This window comes from Telopea speciosissima, chromosome 2, assembly GCF_018873765.1.
Source record: "Telopea speciosissima isolate NSW1024214 ecotype Mountain lineage chromosome 2, Tspe_v1, whole genome shotgun sequence".
NCBI classification, from domain to species: domain Eukaryota; kingdom Viridiplantae; phylum Streptophyta; class Magnoliopsida; order Proteales; family Proteaceae; genus Telopea; species Telopea speciosissima.
Window position 1 is genome coordinate 61,425,185 of NC_057917.1, and position 21,041 is coordinate 61,446,225.

Sequence of the window (21,041 nt, forward strand, 5' to 3'; positions counted from 1 at the left end):
CTTCTTGCGGATGGTTGGACCAGCATCACTCCTTGCATGTGTTAGGTGGCTGTTTAGACTTGGTCAAACACCTCACCCTTATGGTGGCTGTTTAGACAAGTCTAAATAACCACCATTTGCCACCTCAAGCTAGGCCATACAAATGGTGGCTGCTTAGACTTGATCAAACAAAGTGGCTGACCCTTGATTACACCTCACCCTTATGCCATGTGGCTACTAACCATGCCACCTCCCCATCCTCTCTATGCACTGTGTGGCAGCCCTTAAGTAGGACACATGGTCCAATTGTGTTAAGCCACTTTTAATTTCATATAAATCCCCTTAATAAATAGGATTAACTTAACTAGTCATAGTAAACAATAGGTAATCACTAAGATTAATATAAGCATGCCACCTTGTGCTTGCACTATTCAACATAAATAAATAAAACAATTCAATAGACACTAAAATATTGACAAGTAATCCAATTAATTATTCATGACCTGCTTGCGGGTTGTTACAATGTATCCATTATATATAATATAATTATGCTTACAGCATTACAGCAAGAACAATGCTGATTGAATCTATGCACTAATTTTCCATTATCTCTAGCGACATCATTATAGCTTTACAACAACATAATGTTAGAAACCACATTATTTAGAGGGGGGGGGGGGGGAAATGCAAGTAAACAAGAGAAGTGAACTAGTGAAGTTCGATTTCTTTTTTAATTTATTTTCTTTGGGTACTAAACGATCCCATGTGTCTCACCTATACACAAACTTGTGCACAAGATAATAAAAAATGTTAGAAACAACATTATCTAGAGGGGGAAAAAAGCGCAAGGTTGAAAGAAAAAAAAAACCGCCTAGGAACCTAGGCATCCCAAGGCACCCTAGGCGACGCCCAGAGTCCCAAGGTGCCCCCGCCTTGTTTAGTTAGAACAAGGCAGATGACTGCCTGGCCCTTGGATACCTGCCCGGACGCCTTGATAGAGCCTAGGCGACGCCTTGACAACTATGACTTCAACTATATAAATTTTAATTGTAAAATGAATATGTGAATTAGGCTCTTAGTGCATTGGTTAAGCCATTAACTTGGCATCTGTGATGTCTATACTTCAAGGATCATTTCTTGCATGTTTTTCTTTGACCTTTTCAAGTAAGATTACAGATCCTCATGGCTGTCCAACCACCAAGTTCGAACTGTCGGAATGATCTGATCATTCGGGTTTTATGGTTCTTTAAGTGGGGTATAGACTGTCTTGGTCTGGAAATTGGTTGTCCAAATGGTCTTTCCACTTTGCCCAACATCCATTAAAACTGGGCATATTTTATACTTTGCCAGTCAACCTCATAAGGGGAATTGTATACTGTTATAAATTTCAAGCGACAAAATAGAACCAGCCGAAATGTGTAAGACCACATGCTCAAACTTAATAACCGGCAGTCATCAGTTTCCAAAGATACATATCAAACCTAGAGAATCTAACAATTCATAGTTTCTTATTGGATTTTTGTGCACATCATTGTTTATCTTCTTTGTGCAGGCACTACGAATGATCTTGCAGTTGGGCATAAAGTCCTCTTGGTTTGATATTTGCAGTGAAACTAAAGATGCAATGCCTTATCAAATTCCTGTAGTTACCTCATCTGCAGCATATCTTCAGAGTTGTATGATTGATACAGATCTTCCACCTGTAGGCGACTCTGTGGTCCCAGAATTGCTTCTCAAGGTGTTAGAACCATATAGAAGAGAAGGTAGGTTTTTCCTTTTGTCCTTTACATGCTGTATCTTCTCTCCTTCTGTTTTCCAAGAGCTTGATGTCAACCCATTTTACCTTTGCCTACCTATTTTTTTTTATTTTTTATAATCTTTTTAAGGCTGCATACTTGATGAAGAGAGGGCCAGGCTATACGCTGCTGTAGTAAATAAAGGTGCAGCTGCTCGATTTTCCTTTGCTGCTGCAGTCTTTGGTGAATCATTTGAGGCACTTTTCTGGTTACAGTTACCTCGTGCTCTTTCCCATTTGATGAAGAGATTAGCAAAGAAACCTCATCAGAAAGTTTCTGTATCAGCATCAGCTTCAGTTTCAGACTTGGGAGACACACCTATGTTAGATAGGATAACATCAACAGGAAAATCAATGCCAGGGAGTGAGAAGAGGGATAATATTGTAAGTCACTTTTCACTCTTAGGTAACTGAACTTCCAAAACTGTAGTTCTTATTCATGCCTCAAAAGCAGCATGGTATATTTCTTTCTCTTTATGTCATGCCCTATATTCTGACATGGGCTATGTGATTGACACTTGGCAGAGTTATGGTCGACTTAAGTTGATGGCCTTTGAGCAAGAAGAGTTATGGACAAGTGCTAATGAGCGTATTCCATGGCATGAGAAATTGGAAGGAGAAGAGGCCATCCAGAACCGTGTTCACGAGTAAGCACTCTCTCTCTCTCTCCACTATGTTTTAGTTTCAGAGGGATGGAACTTGTGTAGGGTAAATTTATTTGAAATAATGTGAAAGCTTTAGAACATGCTGGAGGCTTAGTGGAAATCATTTGAAGTTTTGTAAGATTGTACATCTGAAGATTCTAATACATCTTAACTCTGAGATTGAAGTCCTACTATTAGTGGATGGATAGCCTTTTATTTATTTATTTTTTTGTAGAGGAACTGTCACCGATAAGTATCATGAACCATCCTAAACACAAGGTCTAGTGGTTGGACTGCCGTAGTTCCTTACATGGCTCTCTAGGGGTAATTTGTATTAATCTTAGAGGCTTGTCTGTAATTGCTTTCTATTTGGTGAGTATGAAGGTTTATAAACTGTGGTAAGTAGGCTTCTTCGTGTAGTTTTAAAGCCTCTTTGATGATTTGTTGGTGCACCCTGTAATCTTCAGGCTTGTCTCAGTTGGGAACCTTGAAGCTGCAGTTTCTTTGCTACTTTCTACCCCTCCTGAGGGTTCTTATTTCTATGTCAATGCTCTACGCGCAGTCGCTCTTTCCTCTGCCGTGTCACAATCTCTTCATGAACTTGCTGTTAAGGTGAAAATTCATTTCTGAACTGCAAATTTGTTTGGTGCTTTAGCTTCACTATCTAAATGGTGATTGAAGTTGTATTCATTTTACCGCTTGACTGGACATTGTATTCTATTTGCTATTTTCTGGACATTGTATTCTGTTTAGGTTGTTGCAGCCAATATGGTGAGGACTGATAAGTCATTGTCTGGAACACATCTTCTCTGTGCTGTTGGAAGGTACCAGGAAGCTTGTTCTCAGGTTAGATTCTCTGTGTTTGAGCAAATTTTCAATCTTTGTCTTATGTAATTCTGTAATCAAATTTGAAGTTTATTATTGTATATTTTTGGCTGTTGCCCCTCTAAATATTGGGCACTCAAGGATGCTTTCTATAGACATGTACTACTCGAAGTTGAGAGAGAGAGAGAGGTGATTACTTAGTGTATTTATGTGATGCTGATTGTAATTTTTAATTTTTTTAGCAGATCTGGGCTGGCTTCATTGGGTTATTTCCAGTTAGTCTAGTTCAATTCGGTTTTGGGTCTGGTTGGAGCTGTAGTTATTCAAATTATTTACTACATTAATAGTCTGGTATGGCTGTTGGTGGTAGTCATAATCATGGAACTAAATCTCGGTTTCGCAAGAAACCGAGACGAGATGGTCATGGACTTTAAAAAATCCCATGTTTCGACCCAACTCGACCAATTTCGACAAAATTTTGACCATATTTTGCTAGTTTCGACCTGAACACCTATATAAGTGTCACTTATCCCCATCGAAACTTGAGGAAACCTGGCTGGAAACCAGGACAGGCACTTGTTATGCCTAATATCATTTACTTAAGTTATTATTCATAAATAAGAAAATACCCCCTATTTGAATCCAATAAAAATATTAAAAAAAATCAAATTCTAAAAGGATAAAAAGTCAACCCCCCAGATCAAGAGCAAAAACTGGATTTTCGATGGTAGGTGCAATTTTCAACTTTCTAATGCTGGGGTTTTTCTCAAATCTAAAATTTTATTATTTTAATATGGTAAAACATTGCTAAAAACCAAAAGTACGGTAAAATATTCGTTTGTTTTGATATCTAAAAAAATATTTTCATCCATAGCGATTTTAAATAGCATTCGCGCACACCAAATTTGGTTTGATTGGAACATAACTCCTTCAATATAAATCAGATTAGGAATGCTGTTTAAAATCGCTATGAATGAAATTCTTATTTTAGATATCAAAACAAATGAATATATACCACACTTTTGTTTTTTAGCAATGTTTTACCATATTAAGATTTATGAAATTTTAGATTTGAGAAAAACCCCACCATTAGAAAGTTGAAAATTGCACCTACCGTCGAAAATCCAGTTTTTGTTCTTGAACTGGGGGACATAGTATCAAGGCAGGCAGGCAGGCGACTATAGCGTTTTAGAGGGTTAAAAAGCAAGGCAACACCGCCTTGGCATCCAAGGCGACCAAGGAGCCTGGACGCCATGCCTAGGCGACACCTTGATTACTATGTTGGGGGGTTGACTTTTATCCTTTTAGAATTTGATTTTTTAACTATTTTTATTGGATTCAAATAGGGGCTATTTGATTATTTATGAATAATATTTTAAGTAAATGATATTTGGCATAAATAAGTGTCTATCCTGGTTTCTAGCCAATGTACAAGAACAATATATACACTATCAAACTTGTATGAAAATAGTTCATGCATTGTGTTTAGAATGTTAAAAATAGACTGTATACAAAAAATCAGATAAAAAAAAACATTTGTGGGCCTCAAAACCACCAGCTCGAGTTGGCTGGGAAAAAATCACAGGTTTCGACCTTTTTGGGTTCTGGCTGGTCGAAACCCGAGTTTTAGAACCTTGATCATGGTTGACTTAAGAATTAATTAATCAGCAGCCAGGCTTTGAATGGGAGTTCTACAACAGTGGCCCAATGGGTCTATGTCATTGCTTCTTATGTTTCACTGTTTCAGTCAGACCAAGATGAGCAAAATAGTGAAATTTTGCTGAAACATTGTATTTTTCTGAGTTTTGCTTGGCCATTTCGGGGTGCAAATGGCCGAAATAACTGGAATTTCGACAAAACGGAGCATTTTTAGACCGAAATGAGTGAGATTCCGGAATGAAATGATTGAAATTTCAATTGAAAAATTGTCTGTTTTATATTTCGATGTTTCATGATATTTTGTCTTGGAGGGGTTCAAAATTTCGGCGAAATTTTGCTGAGTTTTTGATCTATGATCTGATGGGTGGTGAGATTATATTTGATAAATATAATAACTTTGCATACTTGGATTGTGATACTGTACTTGCAATAAACGTTGGATGAGTTTGTTTCTGATAAATCTATTTCTCTGCAGCTACAAGATGCTGGATGCTGGACAGATGCGGCAACTTTAGCTGCAACACATTTACAAGGATCCGATTATGCAAGGTTAAATTTTGTCTTAATCATATTTCTGTCAAATTTTCTGCTACTATGCAAATTTAAATTTCCGTCAGAATTTTGGATTCTCTTGGTTTTACCTGTTTAATACTTCCACACTCGTATTTGAGTGACAAAGTGGAGTAGTAGTTTTGAAACTTGTCACAAACTGGAGGGGATGAATGATGGAAAGAATTGTTGATGCAGTTACACACACGATCCAATAGGGCAAGTAGGAGTTCTTTTAGTTGTTGGGTTATTTTTTAAATTGATAACTAATATTTAATTCTGTTTAGCGACCATGGAGTTGAGTTTGTTTCAAACTCTTCATCCTGGTTAGAGTACGAATAAGACTTTGTTTTGACTTAGTTTTCTGCCCTTCTATATATGTAAGCACCGATGGAGAATATATTGGATTTGAATAGAAATTTGTGAGTTTTGTGAATCTGTTTTGTGGCTGTTTCTTGCTATTGAGTAAAGCTTCAGGTTGCCTGACTTGTTCTCTCTCCCTCTTGGCTGAACTTAGGTCTGAGTTTCTCTCAGGTAAGATCCTTCCATTCCTTCTTTTCCTTTCTTTCTCCCTTTCTGTTTAGACTTGGTGGAACCCCTGTTTTCTGAGTAAATATACAACAACAACAACAACAGCAAACTCAGCCTTATCCCAACTTAATGGGGTCGGCTACATGGATCCAAACAAAACAAAGTAGGTAAACCGAGGTCTAAACAAAACAGGTGACTGAAAGGATGGGAAAAGGGGGATGGGGCATGAGATGAGAACTGAAAAAAGGGGAAAATGACAAATGAAAGATTGAAAAAAAGGAACGATGAAAGATGAAAGTAAGAAGAAAGAGGGACAGCCCAGCAAGTAAGTAGAATCTTAGCTAGATGGGGTCTGCTACATGGATCCTCACCCTCCAGTAGGCTCTATTCAAGGTCATGCTTGAAACAAGACCTAGACTATGCATGTCCTTCCTCACCACTTCTCCTATGGTTATTTTAGGCCTGTCCCTAGCTCTTTTAATTCCTTCAATCGGAATCATATCACTCCTCCTTACTGGGGCGTCCCAAGCCTCCGTTGAATATGACCATACCACCTTAAACGACTCTCTCGGAGCTTGTCATTGATCGGAGCGACTCCCAAGTCCGCTCTAATACGTTCATTCCGTACTTGCCGAGTTAACTTCAAGTTTTGTAGTTAGCTTTCAATCAACATTCTCTCTTGAAACCTATCACTAGTTGATTTTTTTTTTGGGTGAATAAATAATTCATTACCAAGAGGAAAGAAGGAAACAAGGGGCCCCGAAAGGGTGAAGAAGGAAAATACAAGACAACACAACAAACCAAAACCCAATCCTCAAGGGCAATGCCATGATGATAGGTGGGCTGCAGATAGGAGAGAGTGAGACCCCAGGACACGACCATATGCCTCTTCCTTGGGAAGTCAGTACAACGAGAATAGATAGAAGATAACTTGATCTTGATGTCGAAGGAGATGGAGTCCCAAATCTACTTGAAAGGTCTTAAGCTGGAAGTCCATTTCCTAATGTTTCGCTCCATTTAAATCTGATTGATGGTGGCAACAAAGGCTAATTTACCTATTGAATCACAGATTGAAGGACCGGCGAAGGACATGTCCACCTAAATCCATTCTCTCTGAAAGGGAAGAATCCTTTGCTTTCTTGGTCAACTTTTAGCTACTACCCCTTTCCAAATAGAAGAGGGACCAAGCAAAGAAGAGATGATCAATGTCTTTCACAGCAAGAGGGGGAGACAACAATATGGCGATGGATGAGGAAGGACTGCGTTGGGAGGCAGTTGGAGAGGGCTCGCCAACCCGTAGAACTGTGACGAGGGATATGGTGTTTGAACCAAACAAGGTTGCGCTAAAGAGTTATGGGTTCCCAAGAACTAATGAAAATCCCAAGCCGTTTGGAGTTGAAGAGACCCGAAGAGGATGGCACCTAGGAAACAATGTCACCCCTACCTTGAGACCCTCTACCAATGGTGGGTAAGGCATGCCACACAGTTGAGAGTATGGAGGATGAAGAAATTGGAGGAGCCCAATCACCAAGGGAAATGATGTCAGCAACCATAGATTGTTTGGAGAGCCCGAACTATATATGGTTCTAGCACTGACTGGGTGAACAAGGACCCCCATAGGGTGCCAATGATCCAGCCAGAGGGAGGTGGATATGGGACCGAGAGCAATAGGCTGAAGCTTCAAAATATTGTGCCAGACCCCAGAAGCATCAAATGAGGTAGCAACAGTCCAAATAGAGAATGGAGGAGACTCAAGTAGGCCCAATCAATCCAAGTACTTCTTTTCTTAGTCGCAAGGTTCCAGATCAGTTTGATAATGCCGACTGAGTTGACTTCTTTGATTCTTCTCACACCAAGGCCTCCCTCCTCGGGTAGGAAGACAACAGCCCAACTGATAGGGTGAAGGCTACTTTCCAAAGGAAGTTTGACATAAGAGACTTGGTGGACTGAGGAAGACTAAAAATACCTGACCAATATATCTAGGAAGATTGGAAAACTGATTTGATAAGAATCAAGCAGCCTACATACATGGAAACAAATCTTGGTTTCACCAACTTCCAAGACAAGTTGGCCAAGTACTTGAAAAAATGCATGGTTTCGACTGGTTTTGAACGAGATGTTGGCAATTTCCCAAGTTTCGATACTTATGCCCGTCGAAAGTTGGTGAAACCTGGCTCGAAACCAGTACAAACACTTATTTATGCCAGAAACTAGGCCAGACACTTATTTATGCTTAATATCATTTAAGTAAATGAATTTGTTATTTCATTTACTTAAGATAGTATTCATAAATAAGCAAATACCCCCCCTATTTGAATCCAATAAAAATAGTTAAAAAAATAAAATTCCTAAAGGATAAAAAATAATCCCTCAGTTCAGGAACAAAAGTTGAATTTTCAGGGTGAAATTTTCAACTTTCTAATGCTGGGGTTTTTCTCAAATCTATAAATTCCATAAATCTTAATATGGTAAAACATTGCTAAAAATCAAAAGTGCGATAACATATTCATTTGTTTTTATATCTAAAAAATTATTTTCAATCAAAGCCATTTTGACAACATTCACGCACACCAAATTAACTTTGACCGGAACATAACTCCTTCAATATAAATCAGATTTAAGAATTCCGCATTTAGGTGTTCTCTGGTATTTTCTGAGGATTGAAGTTGTGAGGAGTAGCAAAGGCACTAGCCTTTCTTAGAGGAAGTATATGCTTGATCTTCTGTTTGAGACTGGGATATTAGCTTCTAAACCTGCTGATACACCGATAGATCCACATCAGAAATTTGGAAGAAATGATGGCAAGGACTTTGCAGATAAGCATTAGTATAGGCGACTTGTGAGGAAACTTATTTACCTTACTGTGACCAGACTAGATATTTCTTTTGTTGTGGGAGTTATAAGCCAGTTTATGGAGATGTCCAAACAAGCTCATTGGGAGGCAGCATGTTGAATTTTACGTCTTCTTAAAGGTACTCCAACAAAGGGTCTTATATACAGGCCTAATAAAAATGTTGGTCTTGTTGGTTATTATGATGCAAACTGGGTTGGAGCTCAGGGTGATAGGAGGTCTACTACTGGGTATTGTACCTTTGTGGGGGGAAATCTTGTTACTTGGCCAAGTAAGAAACAAACCACGGTTGCAAGGTCGAATGTTGAAGCTGAATATAGAGTTATGGCTCACACTGCTACTGAATTGTTGTGGTTGAAGTCTCTTTTACATAAGTTTGGGCTTCCTACTACCAAGCCAGTTGATATGTTTTGTGATAACCAGGTAGCCATCTATATTGCAAGCAATCTGGTATTACATAAGCAGACCAAACACATTGAGGTTGATTGTCACTTCGTTAGAGATGTTGTTATGAAGCGGTTGATTTCTACACCGTTTGTTAGTACTGGTTACCGGTAACCAATTGGGGAATATGTTCACCAAGGCATTGTTTCGGCCTGCTTTTCTTGAAGGATGTTCTAAGCTGGGCATGGGTGATATATATGCTCTATCTTGAGGGGGAGTGTTAAGTTATGTTGTTAGCTACCATAGGGGTATACTTTTCATACCCTAAGATAGAATAATTAATTTCTTTTATATTTGTTCTCTTCTGTTATCGCACTGCAAACTTGTCCTTGTGTTTGTAATTCTTTGTTCTAAGTTTTAACCTATTACTATATTATATATATATAATATTGTGAGGGACTGCCAATAGCAATATTCGGTGTTCTCTTTTCTATCGGCAGTCCTCTCTCTTGTCCACATGCTTCTTTCATCTTCTCTTGGTATCTTCTTCTTTTCTTCTTTTGTTTCTTCTTCCTCTTATTGGTTATTCTAGATCCGAAACTGCAACAAACTTCACTGGAATGATGATTACAAATGTTTCAGTCCCCCCCCCCCCCCCGGAATGATGTCAACCATTTTTAAACTTCTAAAGTTACCGTGTGGGCTTGGGAAGAAGCTGTTTAAGACTCATAAACTTTACTCCACATGATGGGTGTGGGCACTTGCTTTTAACAGACTGCTTTTCTACGTGCTTTTATCCGTATTGTACTAGAGGCTTAAGTGGAACACCTAGATAGCATTTAGCAAGGTACCTGCTCCAACCATTTGTCACTTGAATGTTTTGGGAAATAATTTGAGCATCATTTCATTGTGAGAATATTGGTAAGTTCTTGTGGGATTCAAGTCACAATAAAACAATTTATTGTGACAAGATAGAAGTATCAGCAAGAATTTGGAATTTTTTTTCGGTGTGTGATTTTTGGATTAATGCCTAATTTGATGATCTAATGTTTATCCTGTGCTACAATTGGAAAGGAGTGTGTGATCAAGTAGTACTGTGTTACATTTGTATAAATGAACATGATTTACTAAAAAATATTACAATTCGGATGGTGATCATGCAGGGTGTTGCAGAGGTGGGCTGATTATGTCCTCCGCACTGAGCACAACATCTGGAGGTACCACCACCCTCCTAGGATTACTACCCTTGAACTTAAGCCATGTTTCATCATTGTGTAGCTGAACCATTGTCCTAACAAAACTATGCAGGGCTCTGTTATTGTATGTTGCAGCTGGTGCAATGCAAGAAGCATTAGCTGCACTTCGTGATGCACAGCAGCCAGACACAGCTGCCATGTTTCTTCTTGCTTGCCATGAGATCAGTGTTGAGATAGCCTCTCAATTGGAAAATTCAGATGAGCCATCAAAACCCTCTACTGAGGATAGGAAATCCTTCATCTTGCCTCACCTGAATCCAGAGCATGAGGACGTGCTTGCTGTCAGTGAATATTATGGACAATATCAAAGGAAATTAGTACATCTTTGCATGGATTCATCACCAACTTTTGACTGACAAACTTAAATGAGATGAAATCCATCAACTGATTCTGCTAGCATCATTACAGCTACAGAATTCATGAGCAGTGGAACAAGGCCAATTTCTTGCCGAGCTCTTAAACCGGATGTGTCATGAAGCAGGTTGCTTCCTAAACCAAGGGTGAAACTGGCAAGCAGAAGTGCTTCATTGGGAAAAAAGAGTCCAATCACCTTCAACTAAAATCAACAAGTGCTGTAGCGTGGGATTGCTGCAGCAATATGCAAATGCATTCATGTTACTGGTTCAGTGGTCCATTTATTGAACAAATCCTGATTGAGATTGAATGTGTTGTGAATATTTCAACTCGGCTGCACAGGATTTCTGATAATTTGTTGGTGATAGGGTACGGTGTACCCCTAATAGCTTTAAAGTGTTTTAAAGAGCTTTTGAGAGAGATTAAGTTGATACCAGGAGTCTTGTTTTTTTTTCCTAACCATTTCTTCTTCTGTGTATTTTTTTGACCCTTGTTTTTTTGTGGGGAGAGGGATCAGTGGAATCAATTATGGACATTTGAACTGTTGGAGTTGTCTAAAGATGTCCATGTACTAACATTATTTCCCTATATATTAAATATCATTCGTAGGATTCACCTCTTTCCCATCCTTAATTGTGTGTGTGTGTGTTGTGCCTGCGCTTGTGTCAGTGTGTATGTTTGCACGCGTGGGGTGTGTGTGCGCATGCGTGCGTAATATCATATTACATCTTGATTAATTGATCCGGTTGCTATCCTCTGCAGTACCGGTGGGGCGGCGGTGCACATCCTATGGCACAGCAGAGGCTAGGTGGCACACATGGCCTCTGCTGTGCCGCTGGATGTGCACCACCGCCCGCTGGTCTGCAGAGGATTTTAATACGGAAAATGTCCAGGTTACTGTATTTTTGGGGGTTAAATAGGGAGGGTTTTTTCAAGATCCCACTGTTTTGGGCAATGTGAATGGCTGATTAGTCAAACCATACCATCTCAAGTACACATTCCATCACGTATTGAATTGTATCTTTAACCATTAAACTTTGGTTTTAAAAGAATCTATTTTTTTTTGGTAGAACTGGTTTTAAACTAATCACATAGATCAAGTAGGTAGCTATCCCCATAACTGTTAGATTCCAATCTAAAAGCTCAAATTATTAGGCTGATGGACCCAACTATTATTATTAAGACACCTAATGTCTCTGACTACCCATTGTGAGCAGATTAACCGATGTGCAATTATTCTAAACCGTGCATGTGGAATGATGGTATCTACGGAAACTCAGTTTATCTTAACTTAATGGAGTCGGCTACATGGATCAAGCAAAACAAAATAGAGAAAATCGAAGTCTAAACGAAAAAGGGAAAGAAGGGATGGGAAGTGAGCAGAGATAGAAGAAAAATGAAACAACCCCAAATAAATAATACACTTCAAGAAATCTAAATCTTCAATCACTGAAGCTTTCCTTTTCCACCAAGAAAGAAAATCCTGAATCGAACAAAACCCGAGCCACTGAACCTTAGAGAAAGAATGTAAGTAGTTCCAAATCTCAACTGCCAATGGACATTCCAAAAAAAAATTTTATACACACCGAGCTCTCACACTCATGGAGACATAATACACATCTGGAGACCAATGGAACACTGCGTTTGCATACATTTTCATCCATGGAAAATCTGTTAGTGGAGGAACCCAACAAGTATATTCAATCGATGCCAAATTATTCCCAAGAATAAGGCACTAGAGTTTCTTATCAATACATGCAATATAGCCATATATGGAACAATCTCGATAAAATTAAGGGAGAAGGTTTCCTACAAGGGCAGTGTAAAAAAGAATCTACACACTAGAACCAATGAGAGGTTTGAAATGGTATCATCCATAGGGCCCAACATGGTTAGAATAGGAGAGAAATGTACTACGTGTTAGGTGTATGGGTAGTGTAGTCGATCAAGTGGTTACTTGTGAACAGTTGTTAGGAGTAATATTATTTAAATCGAGCAAGTTACTATGAGTTAGTGATGTGTATGCACGTGGAAGATGAGTGAGTTGTAACCGTCTCTTGCCTTATTTATTGAAATTAAGAAATAGAGAAGAGGGGTGTTAAATTAAATCCTTAATTTATCTCTAAAGATTAACTCTTAAGAGAAGAGGTCGGCTACCTCCTAACAAGTCAGATGTCTAGCTTTGTCCATAAAGCTCCAAACCCCTACACACTCTCTCTCTTATTTTCTCTATTGGTTATTTTTACACATAACAAATTCTTAAATCAAAAAACCAAACAAAAAACACGAACACAAACAAAAATAGAGCAAGAAGACACAAAGATTTAACTTGATTCACACACCAATATGATGTGCTATGTCCATGGGCGAAGCTAAATATGTTTCACTATGTAATGAAGGAAAGTTTTTTTTTATTTATTGATGAATAAAAAATTATATTCAACGAAGCAAAGAAAAACAAAATCCTAAAAAGGATAAAAACAAGGAGAAATCTCCACAACAGAAAAGCGGACAAACCTACAACCAAATCAAGCTAAGGGAAAACCACCCAAAAAAAACAAAAACAGACCCTAACAATCAGGAGATTTTAAACTTGATCTTTTTCCCATTCGGATTATAGGGAGGAATGGGAGGAACCACCCATCTCCTACCAAAAACACTACCATCCGCTCTTGGATCTCCCTGAGTATTGATGACTAGGTCAGGCCTTAGGTCCCCCACAAGAGAGTCACTGCCCGAAACTGCACCCTCAGAACCTACACCGCATTCATTGAGTAAAGTGCTCCGACTCAGACTGACAACATCCCTATCATCAACAATTGATGAAACAAGACCTGAGATCACCTTCTCAGGAGCTCTAGGATCCCATCTCGGAGGAGGAGGCTTGGCACCCTCAAGCTTCTTCGACAAACACCCTTGAGTAATGAAAGAAAGTTACATTGGAGATCTCTCAAGAACACCCAAAACAGAACTACATGCTCTCACCTAGAAACCCTAAGTCGAAAAACCCAAATCTCACTGTCTTTACAACAAGATAGGTAAGGCATATAAATACTCCTCCAGACGGGTCGATCCATCGGGTCGGGTCGGGTCAGCCCAAGCTCTCTGCTACCATCATGGATCTCAGAAAAAAAGTCCTATTCAGGTCGCCAGCAAAGTATGTCAGAGTGGGTCAATCCCAAAACGGATAGAAGAATTCGAGACACATAACACAAATGGTATCAGAGCCATTAATGAGAGATATGGTCGAGAAATTTGAAGGCATTGTGAGTTCGCTTCACTTGGGGCAACATCAAATCATGGGGAAGCTCACCGTAATCATGGAAAAACTTACTATGGTGTTTGAGAAACTTGGATCGCATATGTCAGCCAACCCTATAATGGAAGAATCCTATAGTGATGAGATTAGACCAAATGAAGAGGTAGTCATAATGGTGCAGCCAACACAACCAACAAAGAAGAAAATGATATACTTCAAGAAGATACCGTTCCCTCCAACAAAAATTGGCACCTCGTGAGATTATTATTCTGGTTTCATTAATTGTGGTATTCTATATTAAGATATGGGATCCTGATGGGTTCTTATTTTATTTAATTTCATTGTCCTTGAGGACAAAAACAATTCTAAGGGGGTGGAATGTTACGTGTTAGATGTATTGATATTGTAGTCAATTAAGTAGTTACTAGCTAGTGAGCGGTTATTGTAAGTTATTAGGAGTTTTATATATATTTTGGTTGAAGGAGTTATATTATTAAATAGAGTAAGTTATTAGGAGTTAGTGGTGTGTATGTGGAAGATGAGTGAGTTGTAATCGTCTCTCTTATCTTATTTATTGAAAGAAAAAAAGAACACTACTTGGTCAAGTGGTAACTGTACCAGACACAGAAGCACTCAAAATTAATGCCCAACTCCTCTTGAAATAAAAAAATTCCATCCGTCTTGATACTCCTATGTGCGCTCTCATTGCCTGTATCACTCTCCTCTTCCTTTTACTTGCAACCAAATGGAGCCTTTTTATGATAAACGGGGATGATTGTAACCCGATACAACATTTTGAAAGGTGGAAGAGAAAACATTGCCGAATCATCTCAAAAAAAATACTTGGTAGGCAGGGGTGTTGGAACTATATAGACTTCAATGTTCAATTTTTCAATCTTCCAATTGTAACCAAAAAAAAATCTTCCAATTGTTACCAAAAAAAATCTTCAATCTTCAATGACTCTCTACCCCCACGGCAAAAGGCAAAATTTAGTATAATATTATTAAACACCGAGGCCCTCTGACCTCATCTCTGGGTGGCATTGGAATGAATGAGTGAGACAGTGAGTGAGTGAGAGAGATCTATCCATTACAAGTTGCTTTTATCTTCAAGGGCGGAGGGAAACCTGTTCCGACAAAAAGGGTGCACGCAAGTCCCCAGTCTCCTTTAAGTTCATCATGAACTCAAGAGAGGGGACCTCCACCTCCACCTCCTTTGAAGATAAGAATTAGCTTTTTCAAGAATCGGGTCCAACTGGATCTAGGACCTCAAAATTGGTCCATTTTGAAAATGGATAACTTTTTCACAAGGCAAAAACACACAAATCCAGACAATATGGTTTTGTGGGGGACCATCGATCACAGCGTGGGTTCACACTTGACAGGACCAATGATACCAGATTAACTCAAGTCAGTCCCTCTTTGGAATGTGTGGTAAGTGGAACCATCATCCACACCCGCTCGTGCGGGTTCCCCACTTTAGAGTTCAGATCAGTTGAGGCATCTCATCAATTCCCTCGTGCCCATGCTAAGTACCACCTGAACTTCACGTGGATGCCCTCTCCATCTTCTTCAAGGAGAGACCCTACAAGCCTGCTCTCTCTTCTCCCCACCTTTCAACCAAGCAATGCCAAACAATACATTCACCTAACCTGCAAGATGATAATATATATCATGGGTCATGGTCTCTCTCTCTCTCTCTCAAACACAAACACAAACACAAACACAAACACCTACACACATATTATTAATTGGTTTTAAACAAAAACAAGACAAATGGAATCAAATGCATCAAAGTATCATAATGAAGAAAATCAAATCACAATCTTTGTGTTATTAAGAACTATGAGCTAAAGATTGGATAAGGTGCCATCATAGCTATGGATGGCAATGGATTGGCTCGGTAGGTAACCCAAAAACTGAGTCATAAATGTAAGGGGTGCAACTTGGGCTGGGCAATTGGTGAATTTTGAATCAGGCTTTCTTAATTTAGGGTTACCCTAGTGTGATTCAAAATTAAGCCCAAATCTTTCAAAGGCCGGCCTAAATTGCAACCCTAGCTCATATCCCCATAATGCTGCCAATTACTAGTGAAAAATCACAATTGAACACAATCATATAATGCACATAAAGATTTATGTGATTTGGCAAGATTGTCTACATCCACGGTGAGATGAGATTTACTTCACTATCAATGGAGAATAGGATTACAATCACTCGTCCTCACACCTTTCTCGAATCGATTTCAGAGAAAGAATCCTCCTACAAATATGTAGTGAAACCCTATATAGGTAATTTACTAAACTACCTATATAGCCCCAAAAATTTCCTCGGTGGCTACCACCCCTAAACCCCCGCGTTGACCTGCTACTTTGTCGAGGCCTCAGTCATAAAGATTAATGCTTCTTCAGCCCGGGCCCTTCGGAATCAACCAACAAATGCAAGCTACAGAATACAACACGTACATCTTACCCCCAACATAGATTAACCAAGTTAAGGAATGCTAAGTAACAACATTTCTTGTGGGTTTATAAGTAACAACATTCTAGAGTATACCCAGAGTTTTGCCTTTGGTTTGCATTCTTCGAATAGATTCTAGGTCGATAATTCATTCCAAAAAATCATACCAAACATAACCTTAGTCTTCCAACTATATTCTCAACATCTAGAGTATAGACCCCACAATTTATTGAACATACATTTATCATCATATCTTATTAACCTCAACATTTTACAATCGGGATCCTCTGCTGCCGCCTGCCCATGCGGCCGGCGTGCAACCTCACATAGGCAGGGGCAAAGTGACCGTCTTAACCCACTGCACCCTGCTTGTGTGAAGCTGCACGCCGGCCGCATGGGCAAGCGGCAACAGAGGATCCAAATTCAATATTTTATGAGTCCCAAGCACCAGACCCTCGAAGATCTCAATTCTAAATTGTGGTCAAAGGGAATGAACTATACAACTATACTTTGAAAGCGTATAAAACTGTATAATGGATTTGTAAAAAAAATAAATTAAGACTACGTTTAGATTTCTTGGAAAATATTATTGATTGAGAATGCATATCAAACACAACAACATTGTAATTAGAGAATGTTTTGCTTCACCTAGAGAGAAGGAAGAATTCCCCTATGGTTAGATAACCCCATGACTGATCGATCTTAAGTTATCATTGAACTCCCACCATTTATTGATGAAGTAGAAACCTCTCCTTTGGCAATCTAACGGTACCGATGTCCATGGTGAAAGAATTCAATGAAGGGAAACTCAGTTCTAATTGTAATTTGTTATGAAAATGCAAGTAACCTTCTTAGTCTCTTACATCAATCAAATGGAGCTCCATTCACCAATCACCGTTGGAGAGTGGACATGAATTAATCTTTAAAAGACTTTACTCAACTTTTAAAAGAGTCTCACCAAAACATGTACCAAAATTGAAAGAAATTAAGAACATGGAAGTGGGGTAGGTCCCACTAGTCCCAACAGCTGACACTAACAAAAAAATGGGTCTTCTGCAGTTCTGCCCCTCAGTCTCAAAACACACATTAAAGGTAGGGTTGCAGTCTATGTGGTTCGCCCCTCAAGCCAGGGCAATGTTGGTTCAGTACCTTCAGTTCCAAAGACAAGTGACTATCTCCACTCTGTGTGTGAGAGAGAGAGAGAGAGTCTCGCATGAGTGGTCGCGAAGTGATTTGCCACAGTTGTGGTGGTAGGGGACTTGAAAGGGACCGTGTCGGTAACGCAATGGATGAGAAAGAGACAAGCATTCCAGACGAGTTGGGAAAAAGTAGGGCAGTGAAACGGACACCTTAGAAAAGGAAACCTCCATGCCGGGGACCGCACCCATGGGTGGCCTCTCTCTCTCTCTCGTCTTTTAACCTCTTTAACCAATTAACCCACCACCTGTTTGTCGGTTTGTCACTATGTCCCACTCCCCTCTTTCCACAAATTCTCCTTATTAAAATCCTCACAAACCCCAAGAGAGCCAAATCCCTTCAAAAACTTGGGAGATCAATCAAAACCCACCTCATCTCTCTGTTCCCTTTTTCTTTTTTAATTGTTAGATGCTTATGATCTTAGCTGATCTTCCCTCCCTAGCTAGCTGTCGTTGTTTTTTAGCTGTACTGATTATGGAGTTTCAACTGGCTCTCGCTCTCTCAAGTAATCCAATCAAGAATTTCGACTTAAACAAATATGAGAACGACCCAAAAGAGATTTGCTGCTCGGGAAAGAACAAAACTCAGAAGCGTAGCTTCGATGATGATGCCCTCACGATGGTGAGCCCCGTGGCTCAAACACTGCCTCTTCTGTCATGGAATGATAGGCGGCCAAACGACGAGGATGATGGTGATGGTTATCGTAAGAACCACCAAAACAGCTCCTGTTACACTATTCACGGGTAAGTACTCTCTAACTACTAGCTGCTCAGATTGTTTTAAAATCTAATTTTGGTTGCTTTCAATGAATTAAGATTAGTGGGGTTAAATTCTACATAGGAGTAATGGAGAGGGAGATGGGATTGTGGGGTGGCCACCCATCAAACGTTCCAGGAGAAATTTTCATCTTCATCACCACCACCACCACCACCATCATCATCAGCAGCAGCAACAGCAGAATCAAGCTGTTCAAGGCTCCATGTACGTGAAGGTGAAGATGGAAGGTGTTCCCATTGGAAGGAAAGTTGATCTTAACCTTCATAACTCTTATCAGACACTCACTAACACTTTGATCTCCATGTTTGGAAGATGTGAGTTCGGTTTCACTACTTTTCAATCTTGTAGTTATATCCATTTTATAGCTTCTTGGTTTCTTTTTCTTGACTCACCTTTGTTTGGTAACACCACCGACACAGATGAGGGAGACATGATGAGGGGATCAAATGAGGGTACACGTTACACCCTCGCTTACCAACACAGAGATGGGGTCTGGCTACTTGTGGGAGATACTACTCCTTGGCAGTACGTATCAATAATTACCTCCTTTAATTAAAGCTCTTTCTTCATATATTTTGTTTTAGAGGCCTTGTCTGCCAGACCATTCATATCTTTAAGTGTCCTTCGTGAGATGTCTGTTGTGAATTTCATAGATTTGTGTGAATCCAATTAACTATCTCCCATCCCATCGAGAGCAACCGAGATATTCTCCAACTTCATCTTCGGAGGTACACCGGGTTTCCATCCATCTCAATATCTGCGCTTTGATACACTTATTAGGGATTTGAATAGAACTCACCCTTAAAAGTTAGCTATTAATAAGTGTCCACATCGAGGTGGGTCGGGTAAAGGGTTACAACAAGGTCGGGTTGGGCCGAACTTTATAAAACCCTAGTTCAATCCTGAGTCCCCTTATCTAGGCTCAGGCCCGACCCGGCTCTGATTTAGGGCCCAAAAATCCAACCCTGACCCGCCATCAGGGTTGGGCCGAGCTGACCCTGATTGACCCTGATCATGGGGAGGGTAAGGGAGATGCTTGGGTTGGATAGGGCCTGGGAGAAAATTATCAATGTTAGGTAAAATAACACTATAATAAAATGTTTATATTGCCTATTATCTTCATATATAATATATTATATAACAAAATGTGGGTGGCATTTAAAGTTTATAATATATATATATATATATTATAGTATAATTTAAAACAGGGTCGAGCCAAGCCGGGCCAGTCTCAGCCCGAAGCCTTAAACCTGACCCGTCCCGATCCTAACTCAGGGTTAGAAATTTCCAACCCTGACTCATCCTGACCCTAACTAAAGATTAGAAATTTTCAGCCCTGACCCGTCCTCAGGGCCAAGATATCTCAATCCAAGCCCTGTTCGGGTTCAGGGTGGGCTAGAGCTGGTTCAGACAGACAGGACCAAACTTGCACCCCTAGTCGGGTTACTCAGATAGTTTCCATGCCAATATTTGTGCTTTGATACCCTTCTTAGGGATTTGGATAGATCTCATCCTTAAAACTTAATCATTAAAAAGTCTCCATATTGAGGTTTGTTGGGTTATTTCGATGTGACATTATTATTTTCACCTTTTGCGTGGAACTCTATTATATATATATATATATATATATATATATATATATATATATATATATTTTTTTTTTTTTTTTTTTTCTAATGAGCCTAAATAAGGAGACTGGTTTTCCAGGAAGGGAATTTTATGTGCACCTGATTTAGTCTTTCTCATTTTAGAAGAGTTCATATTGATTTCCTGCACAAGTTTAACATGAAATGAGGATATGTTGCAGAACTTTCGTCGGGTCAGTACAACGTCTGAAAATACTGAGGACTGGTGGCTGAAAGACTCGCGTGTCGTGTTGAAATTTCTAAGCGAACATTTATAATTATAAGCTTCTGCTTTGTATGATGCGTAAGAGAGTCGTCTTACTCGTCTGTAAAAGACCATATGATTAGTTACTTGACAGAAGAGATCTTTTGGTTTTCAAATTTTCTAAAGCAGTGATTAGGATTTGCTATAAGATTTCAATTAGCTTTATTATGACACTTAATTATCTTGCTTTATGACTTTAAAAGGTGATTAGAGATTTTAGACACGTTTCTTTAACAAGAGATCAAATCGGTGATGGTCGCAGCACTGGTCATTAAAGTCAAATTTTTCGGCCCTTTTAACCTTTGCGGCGGTCGTCCAAGATTTGATATTATAAAGGATAAAAAAGAGGAGTGAGGGGGCCTAGTGTAACAACTGTAACCAAGCAGGAAACTCTTTTACATTTGACGTGGTAGATTTCTTTTTGTGATTTTCTGAGATAAAACTAGGCGTGAATGTTGGGAAATGACACCACTCCAATGGTGGGGAAACGGATAATATGTAAGATCTGTAAAAATTGCAAGACATCGTTATGGGGCCAATGAGAATATATGTCACATACGCATGAACATATATGTCATTTTTTATTTCAAGCGATAGTGGCACTTTTGTGTCTAAGCACAAGAGTCACGCA

General features: G+C 39.3%; 2 protein-coding genes across 3 annotated transcripts in view; both read left to right on the forward strand.

Annotated features, from left to right (window-relative positions):
- The window catches only part of LOC122650091 (WD repeat-containing protein 11-like), a 77,480-nt gene extending 66,225 nt beyond the window's left edge, over positions 1–11,255 (forward strand). For both annotated transcript variants that reach the window (XM_043843392.1, XM_043843393.1), the window contains exons 13-20: positions 1,532–1,742; positions 1,866–2,158; positions 2,300–2,421; positions 2,886–3,030; positions 3,172–3,264; positions 5,378–5,451; positions 10,381–10,434; positions 10,526–11,255. In XM_043843392.1, coding sequence (XP_043699327.1) covers positions 1,532–1,742; positions 1,866–2,158; positions 2,300–2,421; positions 2,886–3,030; positions 3,172–3,264; positions 5,378–5,451; positions 10,381–10,434; positions 10,526–10,829 — 1,296 coding nt within the window. In that variant the 3' untranslated portion in view covers positions 10,830–11,255. The remainder of the gene's footprint in view (positions 1–1,531; positions 1,743–1,865; positions 2,159–2,299; positions 2,422–2,885; positions 3,031–3,171; positions 3,265–5,377; positions 5,452–10,380; positions 10,435–10,525) is intronic.
- Positions 11,256–18,016: 6,761 nt separating this feature from the next.
- LOC122652460 (auxin-responsive protein IAA29-like) lies at positions 18,017–20,412 on the forward strand. The gene is made up of 4 exons (XM_043846203.1): positions 18,017–18,486; positions 18,584–18,834; positions 18,940–19,045; positions 20,328–20,412. Exons 1-4 carry the CDS (start codon positions 18,152–18,154, stop codon positions 20,377–20,379), a joined length of 744 nt encoding a protein of 247 aa, XP_043702138.1. The 5' UTR covers positions 18,017–18,151; the 3' UTR covers positions 20,380–20,412.
- Positions 20,413–21,041: the final 629 nt, after the last annotated feature.

What these genes read in the sequence shown, in the direction of transcription:
- LOC122652460 (XM_043846203.1), top strand. Translation starts at nt 18,152, where the DNA reads ATGCTTATGATCTTAGCTGATCTTCCCTCCCTAGCTAGCTGTCGTTGT. An exon ending in GATCTCCATGTTTGGAAGAT is followed by an intron (nt 18,835 to 18,939) that starts GTGAGTTCGGTT and finishes CCACCGACACAG; the next exon opens with ATGAGGGAGACATGATGAGG. An exon ending in GGAGATACTACTCCTTGGCA is followed by an intron (nt 19,046 to 20,327) that starts GTACGTATCAAT and finishes GATATGTTGCAG; the next exon opens with AACTTTCGTCGGGTCAGTAC.